At 43.8% G+C, this 19394-nt stretch overlaps 1 protein-coding gene across 1 annotated transcript; it reads right to left on the bottom strand.

Annotated features, from left to right (window-relative positions):
• Positions 1-962: 962 nt before the first annotated feature.
• Positions 963-17264, bottom strand: RNF113A (ring finger protein 113A). The gene is made up of 10 exons (XM_089674664.1): positions 17113-17264; positions 15286-15362; positions 13956-14060; positions 9849-9956; positions 9239-9348; positions 7274-7380; positions 6354-6443; positions 5315-5408; positions 4003-4109; positions 963-1101 (listed from the first exon to the last, which is right to left on the bottom strand). The coding sequence occupies exons 1-10, from the start codon at positions 17207-17209 to the stop codon at positions 1031-1033; spliced, it is 966 nt and encodes a 321-aa protein (XP_089530790.1). The 5' UTR covers positions 17210-17264; the 3' UTR covers positions 963-1030.
• Positions 17265-19394: the final 2130 nt, after the last annotated feature.

The raw sequence follows: 19394 nt of genomic DNA, 5'->3' as shown, positions 1-19394 counted from the left end.
TAATATTTTGTAATGATCAGCAATGGTTAACCGATTACATTACCGAGATTTTGAAATGTGGCTGATTGGAATAATTGCAGGTAAGTGTTTTTTAAAGCCAAATTCAAACATAGATGAAGTATGGGGAGGGGGTTTTACCTGCCAAAAAAGGTTGTAATTCTGTCCATCCAGTCCTGAGATTTACATGGCTCTGACACACCGCACAGCCCTATCTGGCAAAAAAAAAAAACACCCCGTTTTTTTGTTGTTGCAGTTAAATAAATTCAACTTTGCAACATGTTACATGTTCCACCTGTATTTAGGGTGGAACATGTAACATTCCCATAGCTGCAACCGTGCTTCCCCAGAGTACGGGGAGACTTCTCCCTGAACTATCTGTCAAATTTGAAAACAGCGGGGCTCTGCCTACACAGAGTCGTCATTCAGTTATGGACTTCCATGAATGAACTGCAAGCCCCGCCAGCCTTAGCGGCTGTGGGCTTGTAAGTTCCAGTGAACTACCATGGCGTTGTGGAGCTCTGTGGTCGTTCATTGAAGCTTCCTGTCAGAATATCTGCTTGCCAGTACAACTTCATCCCGTACGGCAAGCAGATATTCTGACAGGGCTGCAGGAGACATGCATGGCTTCAGCAATCCACTAACCACTGGTGCAATGCTTTCCAAGCTCCTTTGGAAATAAATAAATGCACTTTTTTTTTTTTTTACCTGCAAAGTGCATTTAATATTTTTGTCCAAAAGTTGAACTTATCCTTTAAATGCTTACAGATCATGGCAGCAAAAACAGCTCCCATATATTTATCTGTGTATCTAGCTTTTTGCCTGGAGCTCAGCTTTAATATACTCATAACCTGAAAATAAAGAAAAGCTTCTGCTTTTTAAGCATCACATCCTACCTGTAACGTGATCCAGATCCATGATTTGGATGTGTGATCCAACCTACATTAGAAAATTCAGAGAAACAATTTTTAGCTTAAGTTTTTATTTATACCAAAAAGAAAAAAAAAAAAAAAAAGTCAGGAAAGGTCAGGCGTTATCCCTCTTCTTCAGGAGAATCACTTTCATCGTGTTCAGCCTTGTGCTTCTCCATCTTCGCAATCAATTCTAGAGGAAAAAAAAAAAAAGACCATTAAGTGTATATACTGTACCCAACTATTCAATATAACGATCAAAGATTCATAGATTTCAGTAACGGATTACACACTAAGTGGGTGATTGATTTTGTACAATATGGAATAATCAGTATTAGACTGATTGGGCAGAAAACTCAAGACTCATCTACCTGAATTCAAACAGCATATTTGCTAGAAAGATCATTTGAAACAGTCTATATGATGTGTATGCTCAGCATAACTGATAGGTTAAAGCAGGCTATACGGATCTTAGAACTGCATTCGGTTACCAATCAATTCATTTAGATCCCATTCAAACCTTAGCATACTGGTACATTGTGTGCATTAGGCAATCCAACCAAAATGTGCAAAAATAAATAATGGTGTTTTTTTTTTTGTTTTTTTTTTAGCAATGCAGCACACCACAACACATGGTAGTTGTGGTACAGAAGAGCTGAGTTAGGAAGTCATTCAAATAACCACACAGGAGTGGTGCAAATGGGCTCTAACTCTAAAAATGAAACTGGGAAAATTCATACTAAGTATGTAATGAAAGCATGCATAAGAGGTTACCTTAAGTGGAAACTATGTCAGGACGATGAGTAGATCCTGAGGTACAGGATGACTTGCCTCTGCCTCTCTCAGCACTTCATGGTTCAATGAATCCATGACATTGAAGGACCATTAAAGTGGATTTTTTTTTTTTTTAAAGCCTGACGCTTTAACCCCTTGCTCTCCAGAGGATTTACCCACCTTCCTGACCAGGCCTTTTTTTGCGATACAGCGCTGCGTTACTTTAACGGACAATTGCACAGTCATGCAACGCTGCACCTAAATGAAATTTACGTCCTTACCCCCCCACAAATAGAGCTTTCTTTCGGTGGTATTTGACTAGAGGTTTTCCCTGAAGATAACCTCCCTCTTATGCAAGGTTTCATATAACATTACAAAGACAAGTCAATCACTCCTTGGGGGGACATTAGAAACCATATACTGTGTGGAAGGGAGCTAGACTCCCAAAACGTGTTAGCACTTTCCACTACAGGGTCCCCACTACCTGGGACCATTGATTGTGGCTGTCTCTCTGTTTTTATGACCTATTGGTTTTGCGAGTATCCATTTGTTTTCATCACGGTAATGCACGAGGAGAGGGCGCCCTCTTTTATCCTTTTTTTTTTTTCTGCTAGTACCAAGACTCCCCTATCTTTGGAGGGCTGCACCTTAGCAAGTAACTATATACATGATCTTGTGCTATATAAAGATCTGAGCGCTGGTTTTTAGAATATATTGGAGTTTTTTCACCGGGAGGAGAGGCCAACAGAGTGTCCTATGTCAATTTCTATTGATATAGCCACACCTTTAGAACTATATCTTCCATATCTACACAGTGTAGGCTCTTGGGAGTCAATGCAGTAGTACTGCTGGGAAAGAAATCAACAATTGCATGCGGTGTGGGATAGAGAAGGGCAGGAATAGGTGAAGTTCGACAGAGAAATGGACAGGACTGACAACGCTTGGGATTTCAGTGAAGTGAATTCAGCTTTGTCAGTCCACTATAGGAAGTTAAGAGCTCACTGAATTTCTAGCAAAATCACAAGGTAATATTCTGTACTTGCAGTAATAAAACAGAAAATGTACATATTGCAGAAATATATAAATTTATTTTATATATATATAAATATATATAAAAAAATAAAATATATGTTTTGGGGTTTCTTTTTGGGCCTAGACAGGCATTACACAACCTATCCCAGAACAACTTTAATTGACCCTCAGATTTTTTTGGCTAGCTGTAGCCACGACACAGAACACAATACATAAAAATGGTAATTGAGCGCTGGGAACATCAAAATAAAGCAGCTAGCATAGGAGGTAACCTTTGGAACCCAATGAGAACATGTAAAAAAAGTATGCAGCGCTAATAAAGCTAAATAAGAACAAATGGAAAATCAGAACATAAGTTGCACAATAGCATAAGTGAAAAAACTCAGTCCATATTACATGGTGAGATAAAGTGATAGGTGCAATTGTCCAAGTAATCCATGGTCAGAGATAATCGTGACTCTTGTGATCTTATAGTTGTACAAATAATGCACTAACCAGATAGCGCATAAAGTGCACATGGAGCAATTAAGACCCGCTCCTGGTGCTCTGGACTTGTGATATTAGGAGGATGTCATCTACAGGTTGGCCACAAGATGTCATCAATCCAGGTATATTCATAAGAATGAGATCTGGCCACCAGGGTGTCAGAGAGCCCTCTGAGGAAGTGTTATTTACACGAAACGCGTTAGAAAGGTGCCCCTGACCTGTGTACTCATACCACAAGGCTATCCTGACTGACACCCTGGTGGCCAGATCTCATTCTGGATGTAAGTGTATCCGTTATCTGTACATGCTGTAAGTTTGCTTATTAAAGATATACTACACTATTAGAAGCTTCTCTGGGTCTCATCTACTGCATGGGAGCCCACTTTTGAAGGTTCCTGCTGGTTTGGAGTGATGTGTGATTACCCCCTCCCCCGCTGATGATTTTTCTGGTGGATGACTTAGGAATATACCTGGATTGATGGCATCTTGTGGCCAACCTGTAGATGACATCCTCCTAATATCACAAGTCCAGAGCACCAGGAGCGGGTCTTAATTGCTCCATGCGCACTTTATGCGCTATCTGGTTAGTGCATTATTTGTACAACTATAAGATCACAAGAGTCACGATTATCTCTGACCATGGATTACTTGGACAATTGCACCTATCACTTTATCTCACCATGTAATATGGACTGAGTTTTTTCACTTATGCTATTGTGCAACTTATGTTCTGATTTTCCATTTGTTCTTATTTAGCTTTATTAGCGCTGCATACTTTTTTTTACAAGAACACAATACATACCTTTAGCAGGGTTAAAAACACCATTTGTTTGTGTGTTGCACACATAGCACCGCTTGGATTTCCGATAATGTTGCAGGGCACAGCTCTCACAGAAATAGTGTTTACACCTAAGAGGAGAAACCATTGTTTACTATTAGATTCCATTATTTTTCTGCCTTCCAGCAGTAGATAGATACATAGGCATTAAGTAAACCAAGTGCTTAAGGCTGAACTCCGGGCAGATTAAAAAAAAAAAAAAAGAATGCAGCTCTGTATTTATTAATACATCATTAAATGTATTTGTTTAAGTGGAAATACCTAAATTTCAACTTGGTAACAGTCTCTAGCAATCTACCCTGTACAGCAAAACTGCGACAGGGAGAAGAAGCACAAAGACCATAAGTTGTGTTAACAAGTGACATACTAATAGGAGTAGATATCAGAATGACACAGAGAAGAGCACATCAATCTACTGCTTCTCCTTCCATTGTCCAGTCACAGGGTGGGGGGAGGGGGATAACTTGTACATTATTTCAAGTGAAACTAAACAAATTGATCTGCTTCCCAAAACAGTTACATTCTAGGCATTCCATGAATGAGAACTGTCACAGCTGCTTATGCTCTTAACCTTAGTGTCAAACCATCAAATGGCCAATGGTATAACCCAGGGGTGTCAAATTGGTGGCCCTCCAGCTGTTGCCAAACTACAAGTCCCATGAAGCATTGCAAGATAGCCAGTTACAAGCATGACTCCCAAAGGCAGTGGCATGATGGGACTTGTACTTTCGCAACAGCTGGAGGGCCACTAGTTTGACATCCCTGTAAAGAACGGATCACATGCACAGCACCATAGCATCTGCAGATCAAGCAGAGACTGACATGGCAGCTTCCTTGGATGTAAAGGACAGGAGGGTTTATTTCTGCTTTACTTGCAGGCAATACCAAGACCAGATCTCCTCCCCTGCCAGACAGGGCTGTACTGTGTAAATATCAGGACTGCATGGACAGAAATATAAATCATTTAGCTTGTAAATGTTTTTATCTGCATGTGTGAAGTTCAGCTTTACATTGTGAATGATTTCTAAAAGAAACAAAGGGAATGTTTCTTCCTACATCTGCATGCATTATGTCCTGGCATACAAGTTCCACAATGATGCTATATACAGAATGGCATTGGCCAGTTTTTAGTGAAACTGGGCTTCCACAACACGTTCCCATACGGCACAATAAGAAAGTGAACTCAAGGAGAGAGGTGGAAATGTCTGGGATTCAGGAGAATTCTATTTTGAAAGGTGTGTTATTTCTGGTATTTGATTTATCGAGAGTTACTTACTTGGTTATAATCGGGTTCTTAAAGGAGTCTCTGCATATAAAACATTTAAAGGGAAAGTCCTCATCATCGCTGCTCACTTCATAATTCTCTTCATCTGAGCAGTACAAAACAAGAGAAGGTAGGATGTTAATACTCTTTGGTGGTCCTCTCATCATCAATGCTGATATAATGGCATCACATTCTGTAAAAAGTGCTTTGCTTCTTAAGCCTTACAATCCAATAGGGAAACTAATAAATATAGAATAGCTGACACACTTCTATATCTAAAATCAAAAAAACCAAAACATCTCGCCATTTTTCCCCTCAACATAGATAAGTGGGTCTGGATCTCTGACCCAATAAAATCTCTCCATCCTGTGTTTTTTGGGTTAGTCACAATGCACAGACACAGCACACTCCCCCATAATCCATGGTTTGGAATACTTATGTGTATATCAGCAGATGCAGCAAATGCTAACAGGTTAAGGCTACGTTCACATCTGTGGGGAAGGTATGGCTGTGGATCCACAAGAAAATTTGTGCAGCTGCACCACCCGCACAGAGGAATGTGGACCCACGTGCGGGTGCCATTAGTTCTAATGGCATGCCGCCCGCACTGGAAAAAGCAACTGTACTGGGAACCGAGGTTCCCGTGCTGGCTGCCTTTTCAGAAGAAGTGCAGAGACTTCTTCCCTGCGTGTCACGAGGCACGGGAGTCAACATGAATGGGCTCTCGTGCCCGCACAGCCACATATATGTGAACCTAGGGTAGGACACAGACTACTCTGTCATTAGAAACCAAAAAATAAAAATGAAGGCGGTGACCACTTAAAATGCACACGGAAGCAGAGTATACAAGCAAAAAAGGACAATATATGGTAAGCATCCTCTAATTTCTATGTAATGAGCCAGCCAGCCAACCTACTGAACAGAATGGCTGACAAGCTACTGCTCTTAGGGTTCAGTGCAAAAACAAAGATTTGGTATCTAAATAAAGAAAGGCAACATGCCCCATCCTTTGACGGAGGCACACACGTCACACCCCTAAAATGTATCTCACCATTAGCTCCATATCGGCCCTCTTCCAGTTCTCGCTCCAGCTGCCAGCCATGTTTGTAATCTGAACGGTCATGCAGAAACTTACAGCTGTCTGGAAAGAAAAATGAAAAATGCTGGTTAATATAAAACAGCAGCTAACCTAAGGAGGCAAGAGACAGGAAAGACTGTTTCCTAGTCACACTCACTTCTAATAAAGAATGATGGGATACTCTTCTGTTCTCATTGCCTTATAATGAACCTGTGCTTAACACATGCAGCAAAATGAAACATGTTCATAATAAGGATTGGCCTTCAAGGGATTAGGTTTGTGTCAGAAGAGTTTTGCATACAAGTCTATGGGAATGAAAAACCCATATGAAGCATGTTAAATGCAAGTCAGAAGGAGGTCAACTGCAAGTTGAATTCAATAATCAATGAATTTTGAATGATCTCAGAAGAATGTCATCAGCACAAGCCCTAATGTCAGTCTTTTCAGCTATGTACCATGCCAATCTGTTGGTCTATACGAGGAAAGCGAGCAAGCCATGTGTAGAACCCAATTCATGACCTAGATACTACACAGTGATGAGGACCCATGTGACAGTACTGGGTGCCTTAGCAGCCAATCACCAGCTCCATAAGAGAAGGAACATTTTCAATTAATTCAGATTCATTCTTTACACGGCGCCTCTGCTGAATGGCCAATCTCCTGTGTTCAGAATGCAGCAGGCCAACCACTCAGCATGGGACCCAGAACCAAACGGAGATCACTGGAATAGCAGTGCCTGCTTCCAGGGGCATCAGTCAGGTATGGTATATGCCTAGTTACATTGGTCCAATGTACCTATGCATCAAAAACCATACCTGGAATTCCTCTTTAAAGCGAGCCTAATACAAAGCAAAATCCATTTGAGAAATCAAAGTGAAATGCAATTGTCTCACCTCCAAACCCACAAAATCCAGTCTCCTTGTAATCTTTACAGATATCAGGCTGATAGTCCCATCTCACGGTAGCTCGAAGATGTTCAGGAGCTCTGATTGGACCTTTCCTGTATTAAAGAAACCACAAAATAAAAAACAATACTGAAAGTCTTCTTGCTATTAATAGAAAGAAGGTGATAACAACACTGTTATATATCAGTTATCCTACATATTGAATCTAATTGACTATCCCAAATCAGGGAGCTGGTTGGCTGATGCAGAGACAGATATGCCTCTGCATTGGATTTACAGAAAAGGTCCAGCATCTTAATGATATAAAAGGTCACGTGAGTTCATTATATTTTATAGTTTAACTGCTTCCCCACCGCCTTATAGCAGAACTACTGAGGCAGGGCGGCGTAAAGTCACACACACACACAATTTTGCATTTCCGGGAAGGGGGCGAGTGCTGCCTTACCCGCGCCGCCATTGGCAGCTACGGATGTCAATCACCGGGTCCCAGCCGGAGATTCCCCGCCGGCACCTGGCGATCACCAAGAAGCAGTGACAGGGGAGAGACCTGTGTGTAAACAACACAAGTCTCTCTCCTGCTAGCAGTAACATGCTGCTGTGTACTTCTCTGCACAGCAGAGAAATACAGTGGCATGTTTCCGTAGTAAAACACACACAGCATAGCACACAGTTTGATCGCCCCAGATGTTAACTCCTTCCTGTCCAGTGTCAGTACAGTGTCAGTGCTTATTAGCACTGATCACCAGGGGCGGACTGACCATTTGGAAAGGACACAGGGGCCCCATGATCCCCTATTGACCAGGGGCCCATGAGTTGTCAGTCCGCCCCTGATGATCACTGTATTAGTTTCTTTGGGATATCAGTGGCAGTTAGTCAGCCCCCCCTCAGTGTTAGAATGCCCGCCGCAGTCCCACTATAAGTCGCTGATCGCCGCCATTTACTAGTATGAAGAAAAAAAAAAAAAAATTCCAGTATATATACTGCAATCTGTAAATGCTATAACTTTCATGTGAACCAATTAATTTACACGTATTGGGATTTTTTTTTTTTTTAGCAAAGACATGTCGCAGAATACATTTTGGCCTAAATTTATGACGAAACTTGATTTTTTTTTACTGGATAGGTTTTATAGCAAAAAATCAAAAATATTGTTTTTTTTTTGTTTTGTTTTTTTCCAAAAATGTCGGTCTTTTTTGTTTATGGCGCAAAAAATGCAGAGGTAATCAAATACCACCGAAAGAAAGCTCTATTTGTGGGAAGAAAAGGACATACACTTCATTTGGATGCAGCGCTGCATGACTGCGCAATTGTCAGTTAAAGTAACACAGCGCTGTATCGCAACAAATGGCCTGGTCAGGAAGGGAGGGGGGGATCCTCTGGAAGGCAAGTGCTTAAGACACACTTTTAGTCTCGCATATACTTAAGGAGACTTCGTCACTGTCAGGGCAGGAAGTGAGGGTAAATCTCCCTAACAAAGACAGAGATGGAAATAAAAACCTGACAAAAGTTCTAACTCTTTCCCATCCTAAACAAAACAAAATAAAAAACTTTGGATATGAGTTGGCCTTTAAATGCAACAATGGTTTGGAAAGCAGGCATGACCTTACAAGTGTGCCCCCCTCTCCAGCACTGTGCAGGCACTGTCCCCTGCTGCCGTCATCGCCTCTGCCTCCACTTCCAGGTTCCCAGTCGTCCTCTTTGCCCATTGGGTGGCCACTGATTATGTGATTCCTGCAGTCCTAGTATTTTACAGATCCTAGAAACGAGCCAGGAATGTATCCTGCATAACAGATGTGCCACACAGTGTACAATAAAAGTTGCTAGGGGAAAGTGTAAAATGTTTCTTGGCTGAAGACATTCTGTGTCTCTTTCAAAAAAATCTCTACCTCCTAGCATGTACAGTGTTACAGGGACAACACAAGACAGCAGGTGATCAGTGATTGGCCGGCTTACCTCACCATGCCAGAGGAAGCGTTTCCAAGTGACGTGTCTTTAGGCTTTACAAACTTCTGGTAATTGTGCATTCCACGATAGATCTTGTCATCTTCTTTTCCTTTTAGCTCCTGACATCAGGGTAAGGGAAAGTCACATATCACATAAGTCAGTAGTGTTTGTGTCAGCATTCAAGACTTTTTTTTTTTTTTTTTTTTTTTTTAAATAAATACAATGTAATCTTGCTTTCAATTGCTGAGTAGGTGATCACATGGCCCTTGGCTAACAAGAGCCAAGTCACTTCATGACAGACATAAGGCTGTAGTTTTCAATTAAGACAGACCCTTGTGGGCTTAACGTGAGAAAGAGAATCAGCAAGGACCCCCAAAGTGCAGGCACGATGAACGCATTTCCCCCCAAAACGGACCTTCACATATGTGGGCCAGAAGGACAATGGTAGGACACTATGCTGGAGGCTCCGTTAGGGAGAGCAACAATCTCCATTGTCTATGTATGTTATGCTGTAGGCAGTATCACCAATACAGGAGATTACAAATGTCAACAGGTCTAACCTTTTTAAAATAAGATTACAAACTGGATATCAAAGTCATTCTGAAACATTCCATCTCACCTCTTGTACTTTCTGGCTCCTCTCAAATATTGCCTGGGCATCCTTGTCCTTCTCTGTATCCAGTTCATATGTGGCTGTGGCCCCCATGTCATCAGGCCCCACAGGTTTCTGAGAAAGCGATACACATCTTATACACATATTAGACATCCCACATGTCACAGGAATGACCATTTTATGGAAAGTTCAACCATGCCATGTTTTTAAAAAAAAAAAAATCCTAAACTATGACACTGTAGGTATACTTTTTAAATGAGAGAAAAACAAAACAAGACTATTAATGAACCAGGGACCCATCTGTCTTCTAAAACCTCAAAAATAAATTGAATAACACAAGCGCTAACTGTGGTGAAATAAAAACAAAAATTGCAATTAAATGCTGTAGCCGCTAGTGCACACAACCCATGTCTCAGTGAGGGAAATTATACAATCATAATGTGAAGTGAAAAATGCTGCGCTACATGAAACAATGGCACAAACCATTATATAACCAAAAAACAAAGTGAAAAAATAAATATATATTAGAAGAAAAAAAATAGTAGAAAAAATATTAATGTTGAAATAAAAAAATTACACACACACACAATATATATATATATAAAAAAATATACATCAAAAACCACACAAAAAATAAAGAATATTTTTAAGTGAGAATCAAACAAAAGTAATTAAAAAAATCGAGTTCAATCAATAAAGTGTTCATTCAGTGAACCCTCCTTTGGATAATGGAAAATATGTGCATCTGTCATCAATTCCCATGCAAAGACATCCTCCAGCATATATCTGCTCACCTCACGCAGTGTGACCTGACATTATACAATGTTACGGTCTAACTGCACTTTTGGTCCCATATGGACTCCATGAAGACTCCAATGAAGACTCCAAAGTAAGCTACCTCCTGATAAGCGTCTTTGTATCAGCCGTATTCCTCATTAAAAAGAACCCCACATAGTGCTTTATCCTTTTAAACTTTTATTCATCAATTAAAACATATGAACTACACTCATGTTTCGGAGGTCTATTTTGCACCAGGTATGATGAAGATCCTGTGATGTACTGATTGAACACTAGATGGCAGCATCATCTGAGCAGCAGAGTCCTGTACATGCTCAAACCAGACACCATCTGTAATGTGATGCGAGGCAAAGCAAGGGCCCACTTAATGAATGCTATTACCTGCTGTGATGTCGTTCCAAAAGCCATTTGTAGAGTACTTCAAGCCGCTATCCTGATGAATGAATGGCAACGTCGTGACATCATCCGCACACTCCTTCCCGACGCATTTCATCACTAGTCACGTGACTATCAAGGAGATACGATTGCTAATCATATCCCCTTGATACGATTGCCATTCATCGGGACAGTGGCTTGTAGCACTCTGTAAACAGCTCTTGGAATGACATCACAGCAGGCAGCGGCATTCATTAAGTGGGCCCCTGCTCTGCCTTGCATTACATTACGGATGGTGTCTGTTTTCAGCATGTACAGGACTCTGCTGCTCAGATGATACTGCCATCTAGTGTTCAATCAGTACATCACAGAATCTTCATCATACCTGGTGCAAAATACACCTCCGGAACGTGAGTGTATTTCCTATGTTTTAATTGATGAATAAAAGTTTAAAAGGATAAAGCAATATGTCGAGTTCTTTTTAATGAGGAATACGGCTGATACAAAGACGATTATCAGGAGGGAGCTTACTTTGAAGTCTTCATTCAGCAAGCTGAGCTTCTAAAACCTCACTGGACCCATGTCCATTAAAACCATAGGTTCTAGAGCCATAAAGATCATGTTCTAGAACGTTATTAAGCTCAACACACACATTACAATCTGACTGTACAATTTCCTTCAGATCTACTAACAAGTATGTGGTGCAAGGACCTGCCTGGTTAGATACAAACTGACTGGATAGTTTAGGTAGGTCCTTATTATACATAGTTGTGGTAGATATAAAACTGATTGTATAGAGATTGTGGAGTCAGATTGTAATGTGTATGGTGAGCCTTATAGGCGTGTGAGAGATGACAGACCTGAAGGAATAAAACCACAGAGGACCCCTAGAAACTAAACCATGACATATAAGACAGCACAATGAAGATAGGTCACATCAAAAATTATATTCAGAAAGAATATACAATAATTTAAAATGTGTATAAGGGTGACAGTAAATAGCGGGGTTAGTGTATCTATCGAGGTGACAGTAAATAGCGGAGTTAGTGTATCTATCGAGGTGACAGTAAATAGCGGGGTTAGTGTATCTATCGAGGTGACAGTAAATAGCGGGGTCACTGTATCTATCGAGGTGACAGTAAATAGCGGGGTTAGTGTATCTATCGAGGTGACAGTAAATAGCGGGGTCACTGTATCTATCGAGGTGACAGTAAATAGCGGGGTCACTGTATCTATCGAGGTGACAGTAAATAGCGGGGTCACTGTATCTATCGAGGTGACAGTAAATAGCGGGGTCACTGTATCTATCGAGGTGACAGTAAATAGCGGGGTCACTGTATCTATCGAGGTGACAGTAAATAGCGGGGTCACTGTATCTATCGAGGTGACAGTAAATAGCGGGGTCACTGTATCTATCGAGGTGACAGTAAATAGCGGGGTTAGTGTATCTATCGAGGTGACAGTAAATAGCGGAGTTAGTGTATCTATCGAGGTGACAGTAAATAGCGGGGTCACTGTATCTATCGAGGTGACAGTAAATAGCGGGGTCACTGTATCTATCGAGGTGACAGTAAATAGCGGGGTCACTGTATCTATCGAGGTGACAGTAAATAGCGGGGTTAGTGTATCTATCGAGGTGACAGTAAATAGCGGGGTTAGTGTATCTATCGAGGTGACAGTAAATAGCGGGGTTAGTGTATCTATCGAGGTGACAGTAAATAGCGGGGTCACTGTATCTATCGAGGTGACAGTAAATAGCGGGGTCACTGTATCTATCGAGGTGACAGTAAATAGCGGGGTCACTGTATCTATCGAGGTGACAGTAAATAGCGGGGTCACTGTATCTATCGAGGTGACAGTAAATAGCGGGGTCACTGTATCTATCGAGGTGACAGTAAATAGCGGGGTCACTGTATCTATCGAGGTGACAGTAAATAGCGGGGTCACTGTATCCATCGAGGTGACAGTAAATAATGGAGTCACTGTATCTATTGAGATGACAGTAAATAGCAGGGTCACTATCTATCGAGGTGACAGTAAATAGTGGGGTCAGTGTATCTATCAAGGTGACAGTAAATAGCGGGGTCAGTGTATCTATCGAGGTGACAGTAAATAGCGGGGTCACTGTATCTATCGAGGTGACAGTAAATAGTGGGGTCAGTGTATCTATCGAGGTGACAGTAAATAATGGAGTCACTATCTATCGAGGTGACAGTAAATAGTGGGGTCAGTGTATCTATCGAGGTGACAGTAAATAGCGGGGTCAGTGTATCTATCGAGGTGACAGTAAATAGCGGGGTCAGTGTATCTATCGAGGTGACAGTAAATAGCGGGGTCACTGTATCTATCGAGGTGACAGTAAATAGCGGGGTCACTGTATCTATCGAGGTGACAGTAAATAGTGGGGTCAGTGTATCTATCGAGGTGACAGTAAATAGTGGGGTCAGTGTATCTATCGAGGTGACAGTAAATAGTGGGGTCAGTGTATCTATCGAGGTGACAGTAAATAGCGGGGTCAGTGTATCTATCGAGGTGACAGTAAATAGCGGGGTCAGTGTATCTATCGAGGTGACAGTAAATAGCGGGGTCAGTGTATCTATCGAGGTGACAGTAAATAGCGGGGTCAGTGTATCTATCGAGGTGACAGTAAATAGCGGGGTCACTGTATCTATCGAGGTGACAGTAAATAGCGGGGTCACTGTATCTATCGAGGTGACAGTAAATAGTGGGGTCACTGTATCTATCGAGGTGACAGTAAATAGTGGGGTCAGTGTATCTATCGAGGTGACAGTAAATAGTGGGGTCAGTGTATCTATCGAGGTGACAGTAAATAGTGGGGTCAGTGTATCTATCGAGGTGACAGTAAATAGCGGGGTCAGTGTATCTATCGAGGTGACAGTAAATAGCGGGGTCACTGTATCAAGGTGACAAATGTCTCACCGCTGATCTTGTAGATTTATAGGACACCGTTACGGATTTGGAGACCTCTTCTTCCTCACTACTGCTCGCTTTGTAGTCAGCTTCCTCCTTGGCACTTTGCTTTGTCTGAAAAAGGAACATACTTTAGTTTCAGGAGACAGTACAATGTCATACAGGCAGAACCCCGATATGTGTCCCTTCTACTGACATCACAGGGAAACTATCATGGAAAACTTTATTTGCTGCCCAAGCACCCAGACCCCGACCACTGTCAGCAAGGCAACTATATGCTCATATGAGCAACTCCTCTATGCTACTGCTATCATCTGGGAGAAAATATCTCCTATATGTCTTTTAAACTCCTTCCTGCCCAGCCCTGGCATCCTTTTAAAGGGATCTGTATGCCTGGAGGGTGAGAAGGATTGCCTGATCACATGACCAATGTGCATAGCTGTCGCATAATCAGGAACTGCTCACACCCGACTCTCAATCATTAGTATGGACTGCCAGCGGACTTTGACGGCTCAGTCACTGTGCTGGGACATGCTCTATGCACAGAAAGCTCTGCTGCCCATTGACACATAGGTGTTACCTGTACAGTAAAATATTAAATATGGAAAATGCAAACTGGTCTAACAGATGTAAAGCCAACGGCTGAAATTAAAAACTCAGAAACGGTGACATCATTGTAATCACAAAAGTAATTTTCTATATTTTATAATCTGCAGCATTTATTGAATGAATACCTCCCGGCCCTACCATGAAGGTTCTTAAGGTGACATTGCTTTGTCCCTGTCACTTAAACGTCTTCCTGCCTCGTTCCCCATTAACACACTCTCCCACCCCGGTGACTACAAATAGAAGTGCAGGCACACATTGCACAAGCATGATTCACTGTTGTCACAATCAGGAAACCCGCCCTGAGAAATGCCATGCAGCCATCTCTGGAGTGCATGTAGTGGCTGCAAAGATAGGATCAGTAGTGTGGAGATAAAACAAAGGATACAAAAAGGGAAAACAATATTTTTTTTTAACCACTTTCGCGCCACCCTATAGCAGAAATACTGTATATATATATTTGAATTTGCAGTTCTCGGCAGGTGGTGTGTGCTCACCCTATCGGCACCGCCATTCGCGGCCTCGGCGGTCAATCACCGGGTCCTGGTCAGTGATTACTCGCCGGCACCCGGTGATCGCCGAGTATCTCTTGACGGGGGAGAGACCTGTGTATAAACAACACAGATCTCTCCCCTATCAGCTCCTGCACACTGCTTTGTATGGCTCTGCGTAGCAGCATTTCATTACAAAGGGTCTCCTGTATCATTCATATGACCAACCTTTGACGACCTACCTTCTGCACCATGGGGTTGACGACCTCTCTCTTCCTCCTCCTGACCACAGAAGCTCCCTCGTCATCTTCACTGCTCTCTGCAGAGACAACATGTCAGCATGCCTTCTCACCGTGACCCCAGCACAGCACACACTGCTCCTCTGACACAAGGACACTACATCAGATTTCCTGAGACAGGCTGCCACTGCCAACTCCTCATTCTCTAAATGCCATCTGCCTGGCTGTCATGCTGAGCGTCCCTAACCCACAACAACTATGCAGATGAGGACATTGGACGTCACTTCAACTTCTCGAAGTCTACTTGTCCCAGATCATGGAGTGTGGCAGGATTGAGGGCAGAGGGCCAGCCAACAGCATTCCCAGAGGTCAGCAATGGAGGCCTCTGTACTCCTCTTAGGAAAGGAACACTTTAAAGTGATATTAAATCCTCAGTTCAGTGTTTACTGCACCTGATTTATTCATTTACTGAGTAGCAGCTCTTCATCTTTTAATCTTTGCCTATGTTCCAGTTTATGTCGGTGTCATGACCACTGCACCAAGTTTCCTGCTTTATGGTGGCCCCTAACCCCACAGTGTTCTATGGAATCACCTGCGTATGTAGGGACTAGAGTTGTGTCTCTACACCGTGTACATCAATAGAAACACGCAGCCCCACAGCTTAGGATGGCAAGGTGCCCCACTGCTCTTTTCTCAAAGCTAACAGACTGACTCCAGACTGCGCTGTCCTTGGTTGACCCTTTCCTATGAAGACTGGAAGTTCAGGAAAGCAGCACTGAAGGAGCAGGAGCCAGCAGCATGGAAAGTTGTATAGTGGTGGGGTAATAATTTTACCAAATAGTTTGCTGGGGAATGTGTATCTGATTGTGATCAATGGGTAAAATAAAAACCGCTGAGGGTTTATAGCTTAATTCCAGGTTTTGTGTTCCTTCACTCGGAAATATGTCTGCTGTCACCGGTATGTACCATCAGCTGCATATGGCGTACACAGCTGGGTTCTGGCAGCAGGATGGGGACTTCCTATTTTATTTATGCATGGCAGTCGTGTGACCGGGCTGCCTCCCCCTGCGCCGGACGCCTGACCGGGATGACTCCCCCGAGGCGGTCGTGTGACCGGGCTGCCATCACCCCCCAAAGGCTGACACATGATCAGGCTGCCCCCTCAGTCAGTCGCATCACCAGGCTGCCTCCCCCTCAGGCGGTCACGTCACCGGGGTGCCGCATACCATGACCAGGCTAAAACCCCCCCCCCCTTCCCCAAGGCGGTAATGAAACCGGGCTGCCAACCCAGCCCCCCCCCCCCCCCCCAAAGCTACCCCTCTAAAGTGGTTGTGTGACCAGGCTACCCCCGACCGAAGCTGCCAACGTCACCGCCCCCCCCATGGCGGTTGTGAGACCAGGCTGCCAACACTTCCTCCCCCCCAAGGTGGCCACAAGACCGTGCCACGCCCCCCCCCCCAGGCGATTGCGTCACCGGGCTAAACCTCCCCCAATACGATTGTGAGACAGGGCTGCCAACGTCGTCGTCCCCCCAAGGCGGACCAGGCTGTCTCCCCATCAGTCGGTCACGTCGCTGGGCTGTCCCCCCGCTGAGGCTGCCATGTGACCGGTCGGTGTACCTATACCCTCTTTTACCCTCCCCCAACTGGCCTCACTAAAAACCATACCCTCCCGGTGAAGGTGGCTCACGTACATCATCACCCTCACCCCACCGTGCTAAACCAGCTCCTCATCACCATCGATCTCTCCCATCCTGTTCCTTTAAATGGAGCTCCCCTTTAATTTCCCATGATGCCCCGCACAGTCCGGCAGCCAGCAAGACCCGCTCACCCCGGTCCTCCTCTCTCCGTTTCCGGCCGGCGAATTTCCGGTTGCTCTTCTTAAACATAAAACTGCACACCGACTTCTTCTCCTCCGGCTCCGCCATCTTTCCCCGAGTTCTACAATAGAGGAGGCGGAAGCCGGGCTAAAGAGGCCATAAAGGGAGCTGAGCGGGGCAGGGCGACATCTGCTGGGCGCCGAGGATATTGCACGGTGTGATCTGGTACTGCAGGTCCTTGTGCTCTATGGATGAGCAGAGAATGAGGGTGAAGGGGACCTGTCATTAGACACATACAGGGGTGACAGTGCTGGGGTGTGTCTGAAAGTGTGGACTACATAGACTGTCATCCTTATCCTTGCACACCTGGAATTACCATCTGCATATCATGTTTCACTGGCTACATGCTTTTTGAGGGGGGTAGGGAGTCCTAAGCAGTGCCATGCCTCCAACTTTCTGAGATGGGAAAGAGGGACACCTGTTATCACACAGGACAAAAGACACCCCCCTCCCCTACTTATAGGAACTGGGAAGAATCAAAACCGTACCAAAAAGCAAAACTTTTTTTCTTCTTTTTGGACAGAGTGGAGAGGGAATAGACCCCCTGCCTGGTTTGTATTGCAGTCTGTGCCCTCATCAAGGAGATTCACTCTTTCTATTTGCTCTGTTTACCATTACTATCTAAAGTGAAAGAAAATCTGAAATGTTGGGTTGTCCCCACAACAGGTAGAGAGGGGAAATCTTCTAATGGGGACACTGGTTATGGTGACACCCAGGGATTCCCTCACTTTGGAGGGATTCCCTCTCACCTGTTTTGGCTATGGGACAGGAAGGGAAAGGAAATCTCCCTAATGGGACACAGATGGCAAAAAAACCCCAAAAAACGTAGGGGAGTTATAACCTTCCTTTACTCCATCCAAAATAGAAAAAACAAGTTTTGCCTTTAGTTCTGCTTTAATATGTTGGAAAAAAGTTGATGAAAAAGATTCCGGAGACTCCCACTTGACAGGTGAATGTAAACAAAAGAGCCCAGTCTGGAGGTTCCCCCCACAATCCGTTTCAGGCCATTCAGGTCTATAATGAATTTTAAGGGGGAGCCTAAAAACAAAAAAAATGATATGAGGTCCCCAACAATTTCCATCCAAGCATGCCCCCCCCCCTGAACTATACCAGGCCGCACACCCTCAATATGGGGAGGGTACTTTGGCGGGGAGGGGGTAACCATGTGCCATGTTGATGAGGACAAGGGCCTCTTCACCACAACCCTCGCCGGTGGTTGTGGGGGGCTTATCCAAATCTGGAAGCCCCCTATAAAAATAAGGGGACCCCCAGATACTTGCCCACCCCATGTGAATGAGTAAGGGGTACCCCTACTCATTATAAAAAAAATGTCAAGTAAAAATAAAAACATCAGCGCAGTTTTAGACAAGTTCTTTAAAAAAAATGATTACAATGATTTATTAAAAATTTATGTTTATCCATCATCAATCACATTGTCCAGTGATGCAGGGCCACGTCAGATCATGATGGGCCACGGCTACCGACCCACAGACCCCACATTCACTATATTCACTCTCCCCGGACCCTGCATTCACTATATCTGGTCTCGCAGGACCCTGCATTCTCTATATCCGTTCTCCCTTGGACCCTGCACTCACTGTATCTGGTCTCCCGGGACCCTGCACTCACTATATCTGGTCTCCCCGGACCCTGCATTTACTATATCCAGTCTCCCCGGACCCTGCATTCACTATATCCAGTCTCCCCGGACCCTGCATTCACTATATCCGGTCTCCCCGGACCCTGCATTCACTATATCTGGTCTCCCCGGACCCTGCATTCACTCTCTCTGGTCTCCCTGGACCCTGCACTCACTATATCTGGTCCCCCCCGGACCCTGCACTCACTATATCTGGTATCCCCGGACCCTGCACTCACTATATCCAGTCTCCCCGGACCCTGCAACTCACTATATCTGGTCCCCCCGGACCCTGTGTTCACTATATCTGGTCTCCCCGGACCCTGCATTCACTATATCTGGTCCCCCACAGTACACACAACATGGAAATGCAATTATTTTAATAAATATAAACTGCTAAATATCTTTTCTCATCAGCAGTTAGAGCAGTCTTGTGACTTCTATCAGTGTCCAGCAGAGCACTGGTTAAAGCTTGTAGGAGGGGGTTTCATTCTGCTCTAGGAGGATGCAGAACCCCTAACCTCTGTCTGGACAGTGCTGATTGGCCCTGTGCTGATCACGTGCACTCTCCCAAGAAAAAAAAACTCTTTAGCA

The sequence above is a fragment of the Staurois parvus genome, unplaced genomic scaffold (assembly GCF_062004578.1).
Source record: "Staurois parvus isolate SC_StPar_1 unplaced genomic scaffold, SC_StPar_1.0 ptg000151l, whole genome shotgun sequence".
NCBI lineage: Eukaryota > Metazoa > Chordata > Amphibia > Anura > Ranidae > Staurois > Staurois parvus.
Note: the sequence above shows the minus strand (reverse complement) of the source record. Positions and strands in the feature narration are given on the sequence as shown.

Excerpts from the sequence above, each read along its gene's own strand:
- RNF113A (XM_089674664.1), bottom strand. The coding sequence starts at position 17,209 with ATGGCGGAGCCGGAGGAGAAGAAGTCGGTGTGCAGTTTTATGTTTAAG. Across the intron at positions 6,444-7,273 it reads TGGATTTTGTGGGTTTGGAG|ACAGCTGTAAGTTTCTGCAT; the intron begins GTGAGACAATTG and ends TTTTCTTTCCAG. Across the intron at positions 5,409-6,353 it reads GGGCCGATATGGAGCTAATG|ATGAAGAGAATTATGAAGTG; the intron begins GTGAGATACATT and ends TGTACTGCTCAG.